The sequence below is a fragment of the Gracilinanus agilis genome, chromosome 1 (genome assembly GCF_016433145.1).
Source record: "Gracilinanus agilis isolate LMUSP501 chromosome 1, AgileGrace, whole genome shotgun sequence".
Classification (NCBI taxonomy): domain Eukaryota; kingdom Metazoa; phylum Chordata; class Mammalia; order Didelphimorphia; family Didelphidae; genus Gracilinanus; species Gracilinanus agilis.
In genome coordinates, this window is record NC_058130.1 from 67,190,878 (window position 1) to 67,209,166 (window position 18,289).

Here is an 18,289-nt window from a genome sequence, read left to right on the forward strand (position 1 = left end):
ATAGGAAATTACTGGACCACAACAGGAGCATTCTCTGCTTCTTAACACTTTGCTGTTTCCTTTCACCTATCTCTGTATGACTTTCTACTGAGTGACTCTACCTGCAACAGGTATCTATTTCACCATGATCACACCCTCTGCTTCTTACCTCTTGATCTTACTCGTTATCCAAGAAGACCTCCCAAATGAGACAAGAACTACTCCCTCTTCTTCCTCCTCTAAACACCAAGGTGTCAGTAGCAGACACCTGAGGCAATCTGACCCCACCAAAGAAGAAGTCATCAGCAAAAACGGATTCCAAATAATGGAACCTAGCATACCATCTCAAGCCAGGGAAGTGATAAACTGCCAGATTTTTTTTTAAAAAGAAGATGTGACTGACAGAAGACCACTAGCAAAATGCAGTTTGCCAGCATCAATCTATATAGCAGTAAAGGTGAGATACACTGCAATATCACTGCTACTAGGACTTGTGAATTCTCTAGCATCGAAAGGCAATGTGATCTGATCACTTTATGTGTAAACTCCTCATGACTTTCTAAGGGGGCTTTGAATAGAAACCGAAGGGATGTGTGTCTTATGTTTGTATTCCCTCTAGAAAGTAACTTTGAGGAAAGTTCTTCTATTTGGAGCCATAGAGACAAGAAGCTTAAAACAGCCATTAAGATGAATTGGCTTTTGAAGATAATGCCTTGTATGCCATCTCTCTCTTTTTTTTTTAACCCTTACCTTCCATCTTAGAATCAATACTGTGTATGGGTTCCAAGGAAGAAGAGTGATAAGGGCTAGGCAATGGGAGATAAGTGACTTGTCCAGGGTCACACAGCTAGGAAGTGTCTAAGGCCAAATTTGAACCCAGGACCTCCTGGCTCTCAATCCACTGAGCCATCTCACTGCTCCCTGTCATATTTCTAATATCATTCTTAACTCTTGATGGTTTCCCCTTTTCCCTTGAGAGTATTTCTGACCCACAAATCTTGGCCTGTGACACAAAAACAAAAGACAATCCCTCCAAGCAGTCCATTTACTTCCATAAGAAAGACAGAAATAGAAAAAAATGCAATAAGAGACTCTAAAATAAAAGAAGACTTAGTTCTGGTCCCAGCTCTACTACTGTGTGACTTTGGCTTGGCCATAGGTCTGTTTACTTCTCAGAACTTCCGTTTCCCTATTTGTAAAACGAATATTAATCTCTGCCCTTACCACAAGAAGTTTGTGAGGATCCAACAAGAAAAAAAGAGTGAAAGAAATTTTGAAAGTGTTAGGTGATAACCCAAGGAAAGCACTGCTACCAGTGGTTAGCTGGGGAAGTGTGATCCATGATTATCATAAACAGCCCATCTGAATAGCGAGGGCTGAAAGAAAAATGACTGCTTCCTTACTGACAAGGAGTCAGGATCAAAATCATACAATACAATAGAATAGTACATCTTTCTGCCTTCTTTGACTCAGGTGCTCCTGGTTAGAGAGAATCCACATGGACTCATAACTTCTCTGGGTCCGGTATTTGGACAAAGATTGGCATCAACTGTGTATTTCTTTACCCCCACCCCAGTTTTCATTGATTGTTCTAGAAACAAAATATCTGAACAAAGGGAAAGAGGGGAGTGTGTGTGTGTGTGTGTGTGTGTTAGCATCCCCATTAAAGACAGTTGAAGCTAGGACCCTTTAAAGAAAGACATCTTCAAAACTGAATTTCCAGAGGCATCCAGGTGACTCAGTGGATGGAGAACCAGGCAAAGATGCGAGGACCTGGTTTCAAATTTGACCTTAAACACTTCCTAGCTGTGTGACCCTGGGCAAGTCACTTAACCCCAGTTGCCTAGATCTTATCACCCTTCTGCTTTGGAAATTATAAAATCCATTCTAAAACAGAAGGTATGAGTTAAAATTTTTTTGGAATTTCCACAGGGGGAGGAATGGCATGAAGTAATAAGCAAGAAGGATGGAGACAAAGTAAAGGGAGCTCACAAGATGACCAAGAGTTTACTCATGAATAAAGCTCAAAGTCTTGCTGCCACTCTGGTGGCCCTGAGATTCTTTCTAGCTCTGTAGTAAACAAGGAAGAGGTAACATACCCACTTTCAGCTCTTTCCCAAAGACCGTCCGCTCTCCCAGGGCTGAGCAGTTCCAACGACCATTTCGGAACTGAAATTGACACTCGTTGATTCCCATTTGAGACCCTTCTCCGATCACGATGATAGCGTCAGGTCGGCTCTGACAGATTGCCCTCTGTCTGGGAGCTAGCCCTGGGATCTTGTTACAGATGATGCTGGCCCCAAGAGCCACCACAGAGGAGAAGCCCCTGCAAAGGAAGAAAGAAACAGACTGGCCATCAAGGCAAGGAGCAGTTTGTGGGGTCAGGGTCAGATCAGGCCCACCCTCTAGGGCAAACACTGACTCCAAGCTTTCTTTTTTAACAACTTTATCTCAGCCAAATATCTTCCTCACTCATTTCAAGTGCAGAGTTCAAGAGGATAACAACTCAAAATAGTCTATTTGAACCTGAAGCTTTAAAGAAGGATCCTAGAACAGTCGTAAAACTGATAATGCCAATATGCCCAATAACAATAAAACAATTATGCATTAGTTATAAACAGATGGCAATACAGGTAAACCTTGCTTTGTGCAACGAAAGGTTTTCTACAAATTCAAGTAAGTTCCTTTTTTTCTAAATGGAAGCATTTTTAAATTTCAGGATATTGCTTACAATTTAAAAATCCCTCCCCTCAGTTGTGATTTGCAAATTTGAATTTTTATATGAGTTTTCTTAAAATTGGACATACCAGTAACAATAACCTAAGAAATGGGTTCATTATTTAAAGTAATTAGCCCAATAAGCCCATAACCATGATTAGCATGAACCAAAGTTGGCTCAATTAAAGAAAGAAAATGATGATAGAGACAGCATGAATTGGAAATCAAAAGACATTGTGACACTTAAAAGGCGTGACTTTGTTCAAGGCATCTAACCTCTCTGGGCTCAGTTTCTCCATCTGCAGGAAGAAAAGTTTGGCCTAAATCATATTTAAATTCCTTTAAAGCTCTAGATTAGATGCCATAACTCTATAATGGCATTTTGACCATAATTCAGAAGGGAATTTCAGTGTTCCCGGAGTCTATTTAGACACCAACTGTATCACTGGGAGGTTTCTATATTGATAGCATAGTATATAATATAACTGCTCAAAAGGTTAGCACTCCTATAATGAGTTAACACATGGCTGAGTTGAGTCCTAAAAGTAAAAGAGTAATGATAACCTAAAAGAAAACCACACATTTCCAAAAAGAACTTAGCACCTTATAATTGTAAGAGTAACCTAGACCAGTCCCTTCACTTTTTTTTTTCATGAAGTAGAAAGAGCATGGAATCAAAGGACCTGGATTCAAATTTGATCTCTGGTCCTTGCTACTCTGGCTAACTTTGAGTAAACCAGCTAACCTCTCTCAGTGATCTGTCCTGGGTCAAAAAGCTAGGTCGCATCAGAGACACAACTAGAGCACTTTGAAGTCTCCTGATTTTCATTTGAGCCAGTGCCCTTTACACAGTGGCACCAGAGAGTAGGGCTATGGTTGAAAACCTCCTGCCCATTATAGAGCAGATTGAAGCAGTTCCCCTCTTAAAGGGTTACATAGACTCCGGGAACACTGAAAGTTTCCCTCCCCCGGTCGCCCCCTTTTCTCAATTAACCCACCTCACTGCCAGCCTCTGTCCCTTGGTGTCAGGCACCACCTGAGACTCCAGGAGGTTTGGGTCAGACTCTAATAGTACCCTTTCCCTGGTCACAGAAGGAAAGGTCTGGGGTCAACCCGGACAGAGTGAGAGATGCTTTCTTTTCCTTTATTATTATTTTTTTTTTTTTGGTCCCCATTTCAAATGGAAAAGGAAGATAAAGAGCAAATGGTCCATTCCTCAAAGTGCCCCTGCTTCCTGATTGCTAAATGAGGGTGATAGGCCGGCATGTGTGAAGGAGAAAATGGAAATGGGGGGGGGGGGGAAGCGGGAAAAGAAATCAATACGGTTATTTTTTAAAAGAATCGGAAAAACAAACAGCAGCGGCCTAGGCTGCCTGCCCCTGCCCCCACCCCAGCTGTACTGCGCCGCCCTGCCCCTGGTCTGAGCTGGGAGGGGAGGGGAGGGGAGGGGGCGGAGAACAGTAGGGGGGGATGTGTTCAATTCGTACCCAGTGAGCCCAGGGCAGCACCTGCGCAGGGACCTGGGGTTCTGCAGGGACTGAGAGGTTAGTTTGGAAGGTCGCTGGTGTGTAGGTGGTGGGTAATGGGGCTGGGGGCCCCGAGAATGGAAAAGGCTTCTACACTGTGCAATAGAGGTGCCCCGAATAGAGAGAAGGTAGAGGACTAGTGGGACCTTTTCTCCCACTCCCCAGGTCCACCCACCTTGCCCTCGACCTCTGTCCTGTCCCCCCCCGCCCCAACCCAGAACCAGGAATTTGCTCGGAAAGGCAGAGAGGAATTTGGGCTGCCTAGGAATGGGGATAGCTAGCTAGACTATGAAGGCGGATCGGGCTGAGGCTGCAAGAAGGCGCCAGGTTCCAAACTGTGTAGGATTGGGGTGGTCATCAGTCTGTTAAGAGTGTGTGATGTATGCGTGACTACCTGTGTGGGTGAACTTGTACCGGGTGTATCTATCTAATGAGTGGCTGGCTGGCTGACTAGAGTGCTAGCGTACTCTGGGGTTCTGCGTGTGACTGAGTCAATCCCTCTGGATGGCTGTGTCTCTGCGTGTCCGGGGACTGTGGATCTCGCTTTGTGTCTGAGTGTCTCCCTGCGTGTCTGTGTGTGTATGTCTCTATATCTTGGGGTCTAGGTAGATCTGGTGACGTGAGCGCGCTCTGATCTCCATCCCTACGCCTCTCCTGTCTGGCTCGCCGCTGCTCCTCGCCACCGCTCCAGGCTCCAGTGCCCAGAGTCCAGGACAGGGAAGTTTGCCGCCCCCAGGTCTACCTAGCGCAACCTCTCTTTCCCTGTCTGCACCGCAAACTTTCCCAGAGAGGCAGGAGCTGGCGCGGGCTGGAGAAGGGACAAAGAGCTCCAGAGAGAGCCTGAGGGCTGGGATCCCCATGCTCGCAGGTCCTCGTCCTGGACAGTGCGCCCCCGCCCAGCCCAGCCCTGCCCAACCCTCCAAAGCGTCTTACCCAATTTTGATGTAGACGATGCCCAGGCTCAGGAAGATGGGGCAAATCCAGCGCCTTGCTTTCCGGTTCATATTCCCCGCTGGCCGGCGGCGCTCAGCTCCACATGCACTAGATGGGGAGGGGGCTGGAGTTTGGGGTTCAGTCTCAGGCCAGGGTCGCCCCCCACGGGGCTGAGCCCCCCCTGGTGACGCGGGGGACTGGGCCCCGGGGGCTAGGGGCAGGAGCTGGAGCAGGAGCCCTGAGCAGGCGGAGCTGTCTTTGTAAATCCCGAGAGGCAGTGGAGACAATCACCATATCCCGCCCTGGGGTCTCCGGGGTGCAGGGGGGGTGGGGTCAGGGGGTCGTCTCGGGGCGTCGGTCCGTCTGGCTCTAGACTGGCCTTCTCTCCCGCGCTCGCTGGCTAAGGGTCCGTATCTGTGTGTGTGTGAGAAAGAGAGTGTGTGTGTGCGTGTGCGTCTGTCTGATCTCCCGGGTTCTCGATGTCTGTCTCCCTGGCTCCCTCCTTCTCCCAGCCTCGCCGTCGCTCCCCCCTCGCTCTCTTTTTCTTTTATTCCGGCTTTCTCGCCTCGTCTTTCTCCCGTCGCTCCTCGAGCGGCAGGTTTGCGCACAGCCAGAGCCCCTCAGGTTCAATGCTACTGCTACTATCTGCCTCTTCTCCTCCAAATACTCGGGGCGTGTTCTCCGGGAAGGTGGGGGTGGGGTGGGGGTAGGGTGCTGCTTAAAAAAAAAAAAAGAAGAAGAAGGGGGCGGGAGTGGGGGAGAGACGGTGGGGGCCGGGAGAGGAGGAGGGCTGTATGTGTGCGTGTGTGTGTGTGCGCGCGTGTGTGTCTGGGGGGTGGGGGGAGGAGGGGGCGTGAGAACTAGCTCTCTATCACCTGCCGGGGCCGCACGATCCGCCTCCCGATCCCCAAGCCTCCTGGGCTCCCCTCCCCAGAAGAGAGTAACCAACGGGTCCTGGCCTCTCAAGGGGGAGGGAAGGGGGAAAGCTTTGGGGTGGGGGGGGGGGGAACAGAGGGGAGAGGGAATTCAGCCTTCCCGCGCGCGCGCGCAAGCTCGCGCACTCCCCTAGCCTGCTGCGCAATCCGACCGCCCGGGCTCAATACGCGCTGCGCCCAGGCGCTACCTTTCCACTGAGAACTGCCGCACTTCGGGCGGCGCTCCTCAGTCTTCACCTTCTCCTTTTGGTCCGGAACCCCCCAGGGTCCAGAAGACTCTCAGAGGCCAGAGGTTTCTCCCCTAACCTCAATCTACCCCTGCACGAGGCTCCCTGCGGTGAAGCCCCTAAGTCCGCCGAAGTGCCTGCCGGCCCCCGCTGTCAGTGCGGGGCTGGAGGGGGCCTCACCTGGCAGAGGGGGCCGGGCTTTGAATGCTGAGCTGGGGTCTGGAACCCAGATAGCCACGCAGACGCGCCCAGGCTGCTCCCCGAGACTCACTGACTCGCTATCTCCCCTGTCTTCCCTCCTCCCTCCAAGCTGGGAAGCCCTGCGGCCCCAGACAAGGTGTGGAGAGCGCGCCAGCCCAGCTGCTAGCCCGAACCGGGAGGCGGCAGCAACAACTCTGGCCTCGGCCGGCCCCCTCTCCGGCAGTCGGGCCAAAGCCGTGGTCTTTGGCACGGAGAGCACTACACGGATCTGGCATTCGTTCCTGGGGGACTGTGCCCAGCATCCCGGCCGCACCCGGCCTTTTATCCGCCCCCGCCCTAAGGCTCGTGGCCTCACAGGGGGCCGGGGAGGGAACTGCCGTGATAACGGGGGTGGAGCCCGGAATCAGGACTCTGCTCCTGGTGTTATTCCTAAAAAAGGAAATAATATATTTTTTAAAAGCTAAAAAATAAATCAATAGCCACACTCCTCCCCCCCACCCTTCGCCCACGCACACACACATACACACACACACTCAAACATCAGCCTGGCATTCTCGCTGGGCTTCGGGACTAGCCCGTAGCCATGGATGGGGGGATCCAGGCTCCACACATTGTCCAGGGTAGGGAGGCAACGCTCGGTAAAGTATGAGTGGAATCTTTCCCATTCGTTTGCGACGGGTTGTCTGCTGAGGAGAATGGCATGGCCAGTCCTACCTCGATCTCTCTTACAGCCAAGCTGGCCTCGGTTCCCTGGACTGCTGGAGAGGGAGCAGGCTGCGAAGCCGGGTTTGGGACTGGGGACTAGGCAGGCTGGGCCAGGACAAAGTCAGTCCACCTGGATGGAGCCCCGTGGGAGCAGAACCAGCTAGCATTCGCTGCGCCACCTGGCGGCAATGAAGGAGCGGTGTTTGTCGTCCCTGCGGTTGGGAGGACAGACAGGTGGAGGAGGCCAAATCTGGTCCAAGTCCTTCTAGGGTGGCAGGTGCAGAGAGACAGTCCCGCCAGAGCCATAGGGAGAACAGGAGAAATCCATTCCCTCAGACCGAAGTTTGTAAATAGACTGGGACTACTAATCAAGACATCTCAGTTTTAATCCTGGCTCTGACTTGAACTAGGTTTTTTTTTTTTACATGTTACTCAACTGGATCCTCAGTTTCTTCATCTGTAAAGTGGGGATAATACTGGCACTGTTAACCATACCAGATCACCTGGAGGGGATATTTTGTAAAACTTAAGTCATAAAAAATATGATAGTGATCAGTTCCCTGAAAGGGGGTGGCATGGTACAATGGAAATAGGCTAGAAATAGGACCAAGAGATTTGGGTTCTAATCCTGCCTCTTCCACTTACTGCCTCTAAAATTACACCTGAAAGTCCCTTTGACCCTATGAGCTTGGAAAACATTTATTCTAACCCTTTCATTTTACAAATGAAGAAAGCAAGACTTAAAAAATAAACATGATTTACCCAAAATTATGCTTTCCTAAACCCCCAAGAGGCTGTCTTAACTCCTCCCCTCTAAAAAAATGTGTGTGTGTGTGTGTGTGTGTGTGTGTGTGTGTGTGTGTGTGTGTGTATACCAGGAAATGTATTTATCTTCTTGGATAGAATGAAAGCACCCTGAAAATAACTTTCATTTTGGCATTGTATCTTCAGTGCCTAGTGTAGTGCCTGGCACACAGTAAAGTCTAAATGAATTCTTATTGATTGATTACCTCATGGGAAAATATGAGGAAAGGGAAATAAAAGTCTAGCTTCCCACATGCTCTGTTTAAGGGCCCTTTTTTCTGAGGAGTAGTTAAAAATCTATGTGATCCCTATGCAAAATCTGTCACTTCTTGGGCATGTTACCATATTTATCATGTTCCCCCAAAGTCCTATTTTATAGCTGTGTTTGGGGAGATGATCTAAGTAAAATAGTTAAATTTAGCAGTTACATTTTGAATTGAAGTCTTATTGACAATTAAAAAAAATTTTTTAAAACCCTTACCTTCCATCTTGGAGTCAATACTGTGTATTGGCTCCAAGGCATAAGAGTGGTAAGGGCTAGGCAATGGGGGTCAAGTGACTTGCCCAGGGTCACACAGCTGGGAAGTGTCTGAGGCCAGATTTGAACCTAGGACCTCCCATCTCTAGGCCTGGCTCTCAATCCACTGAGCTACCCAGCTGCCCCCGACAATTTTCTTAAAAGATCTAGAGAAGGCTTTGAAGGATTCCATTCCCAAAGATGAAGATCTGCGACCTTTCCTGGACAAATTTTATCCTAGAAACAATAGAGAAAACTGAAGATTTTTGAACTTGGAAGTAATATTATCAGTTAGACTTCAGAAAGATTCAGATGGCCTGTAGTAAATGGAGTCAGAGGAACCAGTAGAAGGTTTTTTCACTAAATAGGTGGTGAGAGTCTGAGGGTGGTGACAGTGAAAGGAAGGAAAAGACTGAATGTGGAAGATGTGAAGATAAACAGCATTTGATGAAGATGTGGAAGGTAAGTGAGAAAGATGACTGAGAGATGAGGAAGAATCAAAGATATCTGAAAATTGGAGCCTGGAGAATAATGCAATCTTCCAACAAAAATCCAGCAAATATTTACTAAGGATCTTCAGTGGTTCAAGGTACATCACTAGATGCTAGGTTTATAAGCACAAAAAAAGATTCTGATTTCAAGAAGCATATAATCTACTGAAGGATATGAAACATGGGAAAAGATAGGTAATTCCTGATTATTTGAGAAAGAAAAGCAATACCAAGGAAAGGGACAGTGTCAGAAAAGGCTTTCTATAGAAGGTAGCATGAGAGATGGAACTTCAAGGAGACCAGGGAAAGAGAATCAGCTCTATCAGATAGAGAACTAGCCTTAAAATCAGGTAGACCTGAGTTCAAGTCTTGCCTCTGATACATACTGGCTATCTGATTGTAAGCAGGTCTCTAAGAAATGAGTATAGATTAATTGCCTCTGAATTCCTGGTGATCCTTTCCCTAAAGAAATCAAAGGTCCAGTAAAAAAGTCAGAAGGAAACTTTCTATTCAAGAATACAGAGAATGCAAAGATCAGAATGAGGTACATTCCAGGCTTATATAGGTTAAAAGGAAGAGTAGGGATAGAATACTGAACTGAGGAACAGTGGACCCACCAGTTTTGATAGAATGCCAAGTGTAGAAAGGAACATACTATGGAAGAAGACAGGAAAGGTAGGTAAGAATCAGAATATAGAACACTTGAATGCCAAGTTGAGAATATTATCCTAGAGGAAATAGGGAACTGAGGAAACTTTCTGAACAGGGGCGTGATCTGGTCAAATTTGTATTCTTTGTGGCATTTAATGTTATTGATCATCTCCTAAATACTCTGCCCTCTAGGTCTTTGTGACACTACTCTCTCTTGGGTCTTCTCCTATCTGGCCAACCACTTACTCTGCTCCTTGGCTGATTCTTTATCTATGCCACATTCACCCACTGCGGGTGTCCCCCAGCTCTCTGTCTTGTTCTGTAAACTCTACTTGATGATCTCATCAGCTCCCATGGGTTCAATTATCATCTTACAGAAGATCCCCAGATTTATATATCTAGCCCTAGCCTTACTTCTGAGAGTTCTGCATCATTGATTGCCTTTTGGACATCCTCTAAGCCAGGGGTGGGCAACCTTTTTGGCCGTGAGAGCCATAAATGCCACATTTTTTAAAATGTAATTTCGTGGGAGCCGTTCAGTGCTCACAGTGTGGCTCCTGTAACAGCGCCTGAAAAAAATGGACCTTATGGCTCCTGCAGAAAGAGCCATATCTGGCCCTCAAAAGAGCCAGATAGGGCTCGAGAGCCATACGTTGCTGACCCCTGATCTAAACATTGCAAACTTAACAAATCTAAAACAAAACTCACTATCTTCCCACAAAATCTTACCTTCTTCTGAAACTCCCTCTTTCTATAAAGAGCACCAGCTTCCTCCTAGTCACCCAGTATTGGAGCCTTAGTATCATCCATGTCTCTTCACTCTCATTTGCATCACATATTCAATCCATTGCTAAATCTTATTTCTGCCATTGTAATACCTCCTAGTCATCTCTCCACTCACAGTTACCCCTTATTAATCACCCAATATCACCTTAGTTATCTTATCACTCTCACCTGAACTATTTCAACAGCGTTATAGAGATATAGATATAGATAGGTATAGGTATAGGTATAGGTATAGGTATAGGTATAGGTATAGGTATATAGATATACCTGCCTCACATCTCTCCCACCTCTAATCCAACCCACTCAGCAACCAAGATGATTTTCCTAAAGCATAGATTTGGCCATTCCACTCCCTTCCTCCACTTACTCAGTTGAACTCCAGTAGGTCCTTATTACCTATAGAATCAAATCTGTTTGGCATTTAAAGGCCTTCATAATAGGCCCTTCCTTTCTTCCTTTCTAGCCTTCATATAATTCACTACCCTCCACCTACTCTGTGATCCAGCATGAATGGCCTCTTTGCAGTTCCTCAGACTCGACAATCTATCTCATTTCCATACTTCGTATTGGCTGACCTATACCTAGAATGCTTTGCCCCCTCATCTCTGTATCTTAGTTTCCTGGCTTCCTTCAAGACAAATCAAGTCTCAACCTTCTGCAGGGGGCCTTTTCTGGTTCCCCTCCCTCAGCTGCTAATGCCTTCCCCTACTGCCTTTCAACAATTTCGTCTATATTTTTGGGGAGCCTAGTTTTTTATATGTTGTCTCCCTCATTAGAATGTGAACTCTTTGAGGGCATGGACTGTCTTCTACTTTTCTTTGTATCCTCAGGCCTAAAAATAGTGCCTGACATATGCTAAGCACATAATGATTATTGACTTTCTATGTGTAATGGGAAGAATGGCCACTAAGGGCCCTGTCATTAGAACATGCTAGGATTTGCCATTTCTGGTGGGTTATAGAGAATATATACAAATATTTCCCAGTCTGCTTCCAATCCAACCCAGCGTCAAGTCTTGATGAGGGGGTAACTGTGGCTCATTGGATAGTGTAATAGTGGGGATTGCAATTATTGTTATATAAATAATAATAGAGAGCCATGACTGGAGATGGGAGATCCTGGGTTCAAACCTATCCTCAGATACTTCCTAGCTGTGTGACCTTGGACAAGTCACTTAAACCCAATTGCTTAGCCCTTACCACTCTTCTGCCTTGGAACTAATATTTAGTATAAACTCTGAGACAGAAGGTAAGGGTCTTTTTAAAAATTGAAACTGTGAAGGTAAGGGTTTTTTTTTAAAAGATTTGATGAATCTATCTAGCAATGAGTGAATAAGGAGGGGAGGAGAGTGGGAAGGGTAAGGAAGATAATGCTACGTGCTGGTGAATCTTCTGGTTGGCTATAGTTAATAATAACTTCATTCAGTCATGTCTAACTCTTTATGAGTGCACTTAGAGATTTCTTAGCAAAAAATACTGAGGTGGTTTGCCATTTCCTTCTCCAGCTCATTTTATAAATGAGGAAGCTGAAGCAAACAAGGCTAAGTAATTTGCCCAGAGTTGCATAGCTAATGTCTAGGACTGGATTTGAACTCAGGTCTTCCTGATTCCAGGTTCCAGATGAATCTTCCTTACTCCAGGTCAGGCTCTCTACCCACTGTGTCACCTAGTGGCCCCAAGAATAAGAATAAGAATAGCTAACATTTGTGTAGTACCTGCTATGTGGTAAACACTATGCTAAGCACTTTATAAACATCATCTCATGTGATCCTATTACTATCCCTATTTTACCAATGAAAAAACTGAGGCTGGTAGAGATTAAGTGATTTGCTGAGGGTCACACAGCTAGTGAATGTCTGAGACTGAATTTGAACTCAAATCTTGATTTCCAGGTTCAGCCCTGTATCCACTGTGCCACTTAGCTGCCAATAGAAGATCCATAGAAATTGATTAATCAGGAGACATTAAGCCAGAACTCAATTTGCAGACAAATGGATGGGTAGGACCTCTTCCTCCAAAGCCTCTCCTACACATATCCTATAAAGTATAGGTGGTAGCAAAGTCTATGGTAGCAATGATCAGTGGCAGGAAAAGTACCTGCAAATAGTTCACCTGAAGATGGCAGCAGCTTCAGAGATAAGACAGAGAAGTACCAGCTACAGCAATGATCCTTGAATCGAAAAGAGAAATCCATCTAAGCAGGGCTTCATAAGCACTACAAATGGGTAAAAATGATCCACCCACGATAAAAGAGGTATTGTCAGCCTCTTATGTTCTTTAGCAGTGTACCTGGCTATAGTTGTATTTTAAGTTTAGGTCACTGTCCTCAGGGACTTTGTGTGTGTTCAAGGAGAGGATGTTTTTATATTACTGTTCTTACTATACCTTTTTAATAAATATCCTCTTATAAAAGTGAAATAAAGTCAACTGAATGATTAATATTGTAGATCATAATGGATAGGGGCTTGTCTGGAATAGTACTAAACAGTACTAAAAACCCCAACCCCTCAGGATTTCCCCCAGAATCTTAAAGAAAGAAATAGCCAGTTATCTTCTGGCAACCCAATCTTCCAAAGTGAGTGGAAATTAGGAAAAGGAGTCCAGAAGAAATTTTACCCTTATATTTAGGGAATTTGGAATATGAGTTATATGGAGTATGAGTTGGAGGGAAATATGGTTACATGGTTATATTGTTATGGAGTATGAATTGGAGGGAAAAGAAACTGGAAACAGGCAATCCTTTTAAGAAGTTTGTTCAGGGACAGCTGGGTAGCTCAGTGGATTGAGAGCCAGGTCTAGAGACGGAAAGGTCTAGGTTCAAATCTGGCCTCAGATACTTCCCAGCTGTGTGATCCTGGGCAAGTCACTTGACCCCCATTGCCTAGCCCTAGCCGTTACTGCTTTTCTGCCTTGGAAGCAATACACAGTATTGATTCTAAGGCGGAAGGTAAGGGTTTAGTTTTTGTTTTTTTTTAAAGAAGGTTGTTTAATAGTCCAGATAAACAGGCAATAAAGTCCTAGAATAGAGTAGTGGTTATGTGAGTAGAGAGAAGGGAGCAGACAGATGAGATGTTGGAGAGACAGAATGAATAACTGACTGATTATAGGGGAAGAGGGGAGAAGAAGTGAGAAAAGCTAAAGCAGATGTTTAGGTTGTAAAACTAGATGACTGAAAGGATGATATTAACTTCATTAGAAATAAGTTTGGAAGAGGAAGAGGTTCGAGAGGGAGAGAAGGGTAAAATATTGAGGATGACTTTGAAATATCTATGGGACATATAGTTGGAAATGTCCCACCAACATTTATTAATGGGTGACTAAAGTTCTAACGAGCAATTTGGGCTGGATTCATAGGTCTTGGCATCCTCTTCATAAAGATGACAATTGAATTCATTGGAACTGATAAGATCACAGGAGGTGGGGGCAGGTAGCAGTGCAGAGAGGAAAGGAGCCAAGACAGCACCCTTGGGATACCAATTATTAGGGAATAGGGCATTGAGATAATCTAGAAAAGGGAGACCAAGAAAGCGTGGTCAAATGTAAAAAGGAGGACCAAGGGGTAATAGTATCAGGATAACTGAGGGGAGAAGAAAAATTCCAGAAAGTGGGTGATCAACAGTGTCAAATGTTACTGAACTTTTAAAAATGCTGAGGGCTGAGGAAGAACTATTTGATATATTGATTAAGAGATAGTTGGTAACCTTGAAGGAAGCTCTTTGAGAGGAGTGATTAGGCTAGAAGCCAGAGTACAAGGTGCTGAGAAGTGGTTAGGAGGAGGAGAAGCAGAGAGACTTTTGGGAAAAGCTTATGAAAAATCAGAATAATACAGAACAATAACTTGAATGGATGTTAAGGACAAATCAGGGTATTTTTTTAAACCCTTGTACTTCGGTGCATTGTCTCATAGGTGGAAGATTGGTAAGGGTGGGCAATGGGGGTCAAGTGACTTGCCCAGGGTCACACAGCTGGGAAGTGGCTGAGGCCGGGTTTGAACCTAGGACCTCCTGTCTCTAGGCCTGACTCTCACTCCACTGAGCTACCCAGCTGCCCAGTATTTTTTTTAACCTTCATCTTTTGCCTTTAGAACTAATATCAATTCTAAGGCAAAAGAATGGTAAGGGCTAGACAATTTGGGTTAAGTGACTTGCCCAGGGTAACACAGTTCAGACATATCCGAGGCAAGCAAATCAAGATATTTTTTGAGGATGATGGGTAGCTAAGGAAAGGATTTAGAAAAAGACTGCAGAATGGAAGAGGATAGCATGTAGTTCTAAGAGACAAACTCTCACAAGAAACAGAAAGGGATAGCATTGAGGAGACAAATAGAAGGGTTGGCTTTGCTGATCAGAAGAGATTTTGTTGTTGTTGTTGAAGCTTTTCAGTTGTGTACAAATCTTTGTGGCCTCTTTTAAGGTTTTCTTGGCAGACACTGGAGTGGTTTGCAATCTCTTTCTCCAAAACAGAAGAGATAATTCCTTTTAGACATTGGAGCAGAGGCATGGATTTTTAGATGATGTTGAGGAAGTTTGGGGTACAGAAAAAGGGAAATTAGGAAGTCTATAATAGATGTCCTCTATTTTCTAATTAAATAAGAAGTAAGGTTCTCTGCTGAGAGGCAGAGGTCTTGTGGTTAGACTAAGTTGGAATAACTGTTTAAAATTAGGTAAAGAGGCAACTGTAGGAGAATAAAAGCATTGCCACGCAGTTGTGAATGTTGAGTTAAGGTTAGATTGCATAAATTTGTTGTGGATCCAGTTGGCATGGCTATGGGATTTCCTCCAGTCATTTAGCAGTAAGCATGCAAGAGAACAAATGGTGGATAATTGGAATAACCCAGGTCTGGGGTTTGTTGGGACATAAGAGGTGATAGGATGAGGTGCCAAGGACTGAAAAGTAGAGGATAGTGTACATTTGGAAGTGATCAATCTCAGAGTTGAGATTGGGAAGGATAGAAAGACCAGAGTAGGGGTGATGGACTAGAAGATGTAATAGGGGTGAAAATCAAGGTGAGAATAAAGAATAAGGTCAGGAGGGGTAAAGCACAAAGAGAAATGGAAGGGCATGAATGGAATGAAGAACTTCACAATTCAGCATTCTGGAGGTATGACACTTATGGGTGATAGTGAAATTCAGAGTATGTCATTCCTGAGGATGGCTGATGGTTTAAGGTATAGATCATGAGAGTTGAGGAACTCAAGATACTTGAGCTGGCATTAAAATGCATATTGAAATGCCCAAGGCAAAGGCAGAAAGGACTGACCTAGGGACTGGTACATAATTGCAACCAGGATCTAGATAGAGTGATAAAGGCAAGTGGAATAAGTCTCAAAGGAAGAAGGGATGCTGAATGGTAGCAGCAAAGCAAGGGCATGGAAGTAGAAATGAGAGTCAAGGGATATACCTCATCCTCCTCCTGGTCCTTTGGGTCTAGAACGATGAGGAGCAGCCAGTAATGGAGAAGGTACCCAGAGATACAATATCTTTGGGAGGAAGGTTTCTGTAAGATGTAAAGAATGTGGGAGGAAGAGGTCTAAGATAACCAGAAGAATCTTATTTTTATTTATTGAACTTGCACCCTGGGGGTACTTAGGGCAGAGTAAGTATTGCCTCAGAATTTACTACTGGGTTCTAGTGCTTATTTATGTGATCTTAGACACACTTATTATTTCTCTGGACCTGAGTTTCCTCATGTATAAGATGAAGAGGTTGACCTAACTGAACAAAAAAGTGAAAAATAACACGCAAGAATCCCAAGAGCTCATCAACAATCAAAACATCAGCCTTCCTCCTCTTGATGAGTCCTGCCTCCATTACCACCTCTGCTCCCCAGGAATTGATATTATACTTCAGGAACCCTACCATCTTTCAGTTTGGATTCTTCCTGGAAGGAAAATGAAGTTGGGTTGCTGGACAACAAATCCTAGAAATGAAAGGGAATTTCTTCAACCAATTTAATAGAGATTAAAACATCTTCTAGTCTGACAGTAAACAAACAGAAAGTAAGTAAAAAGAAAAAAAAACCTAAGGGTTTGGATTCCCCTAAAATGTATTTGGCACTTGGAGTTGCCAAAATAGAAACTCCTTTCTCTATGAATCTAGATGGTTCAATGGATAAAGTGTTGGACTTGGAAAATCTGAGTTCAACTCCTGCCTCAAACACTTACTAGTTTCATGACCTTGAATAAGTTCATCAATCTCTCTGACTCGGTTTTCTCATCTGTAAAATGGAAATAATAATAGTGCCAGCCTCTTAGGGTCATTGTGAGGCTCAAATAAGATAATATATGTAAACCTTAAATCACCATGCAAATAAGTGCTAACTGTTTTTATTATTAGTACACCTGCATAATAATTCACATTGGGGTGGGGCAGATTTGTCTCCTGGTATCTCTCCTTTGTTGATCCTCCACCTCCTAGGAGGTAGGGAATCCTGGCATCTCTTCTCCCCAAGATTCTGAGGCTATCTAGGATCTTTCCCTTCTCTCCAGGAGGCATTTACCCAGGCCCCTCTCACTTTTCTTTTTAGAATATTGGACTTTTTATTCCTCCTCCAGAACCTAAGTTTCACCATATGCTTCCCTTGTTTCCTGAGATTAGGTAGCAGCCAGGCCAAGAGCTTCTTCTTGGCTGTCATTCCTGTGACTGGCTGGAAGTGGCAGATAGTGGTAAAACCTTTAGTAAGTGCTTACCCCTGTGTCCATGAGAGGGCTTTGACAAAGCATAGCTTTCACTCTCTGGGGATCAAATTCCACTCTGATCTTTGATCTCACCTTTCTCTGGCTCTTTCCAACCTTCTGGCAGATATGTCAGCCTCTTCTTGTAGACCCCAGGTTACAACTTGGATCTACAAGAGTCTGACCCAATTCAGTCCTACCCAATTGGCTGATAAGACTCAATCAATCAATGTCTCCTATGGAGGAGACATAATCCACATCCCACAGGTTTCATCTTTTCATCTTTTTGAATTTTCTAGGCTTATGCCTGTTCATGGGCAGTTAGGTGGCACAGTGGATGGCACTCTATCCTGGAGTCAGGAAGACTGATCTTCCTGAGTTCAAATCTGGCCTCTGATCCTGGGCAAGTCACTTAATTCTGTTAGCCTCAGTTTCCTCATCTGTAGAATGAGTTGGAGAAGGAAATGGCAAACTGCTCCAGGATCTCTGCCAAGAAAATTCTAAATGTCAGACTCTCAAGAAATGACTAAAGAACAGTGCCTGTTCATATGCTCTACATGAACATTTATATACTAAGTACTTCCAGTCTTATTACTCTCTTATTACTTCTAGCTATCATTCTCCATCATGATTTCTGCTGTTCTGACAATCCTCACTAAGACCCTCTATTCACCCCTTCTACATCTTTGCACAGGCAAGAAGGCCCTGCACTGCCCTGTCCTCCTCTGCCTCAAAGAATCCCTGGTTTCTTTTCAAATGAGGCCTGACCTTGCCTGTCTAGCTCCTAGTACCCTTCTCTGCCCATCACCTTGCATACCCTTCACATACGCCTATGCCATCCCTGGGAGCAGGAGATATCCCTTTCCTACAAAAGTCTCAAGAAGACCCGGGTTCTGTCAAGGGGGAGCCTAACCCCAAAGACAGGGAATTCTTGCTTCTTCTCAAACTCTGGCTCACTGTGCTCTCACCTCAGAGTAGAACTCCAGGGGAATTCCTCTTAAAACAAAGTGGAAGGATGAATCATATCTAAGAACTCTCCAAAAGGCATCAGCAGGGACCCTTCCAGAAAGGTGTCCACTAGTCAGAACTGAGAAATAGCAGAATTATTTATTTCCTCTGATACAAAAGAAGTTCTAAAAACAA

The 18,289-nt window shown here is 44.9% G+C and overlaps 1 protein-coding gene across 1 annotated transcript in view; it reads right to left on the reverse strand.

Moving 5' to 3' along the window:
• The window catches only part of WNT7A (Wnt family member 7A), an 88,005-nt gene extending 82,778 nt beyond the window's left edge, over positions 1-5,227 (reverse strand). The window contains exons 1-2 of the mRNA XM_044656890.1: positions 5,157-5,227; positions 2,079-2,305 (exon numbers count right to left, since the gene is read on the reverse strand). Coding sequence (XP_044512825.1) covers positions 2,079-2,305; positions 5,157-5,227 — 298 coding nt within the window. The remainder of the gene's footprint in view (positions 1-2,078; positions 2,306-5,156) is intronic.
• Positions 5,228-18,289: the final 13,062 nt, after the last annotated feature.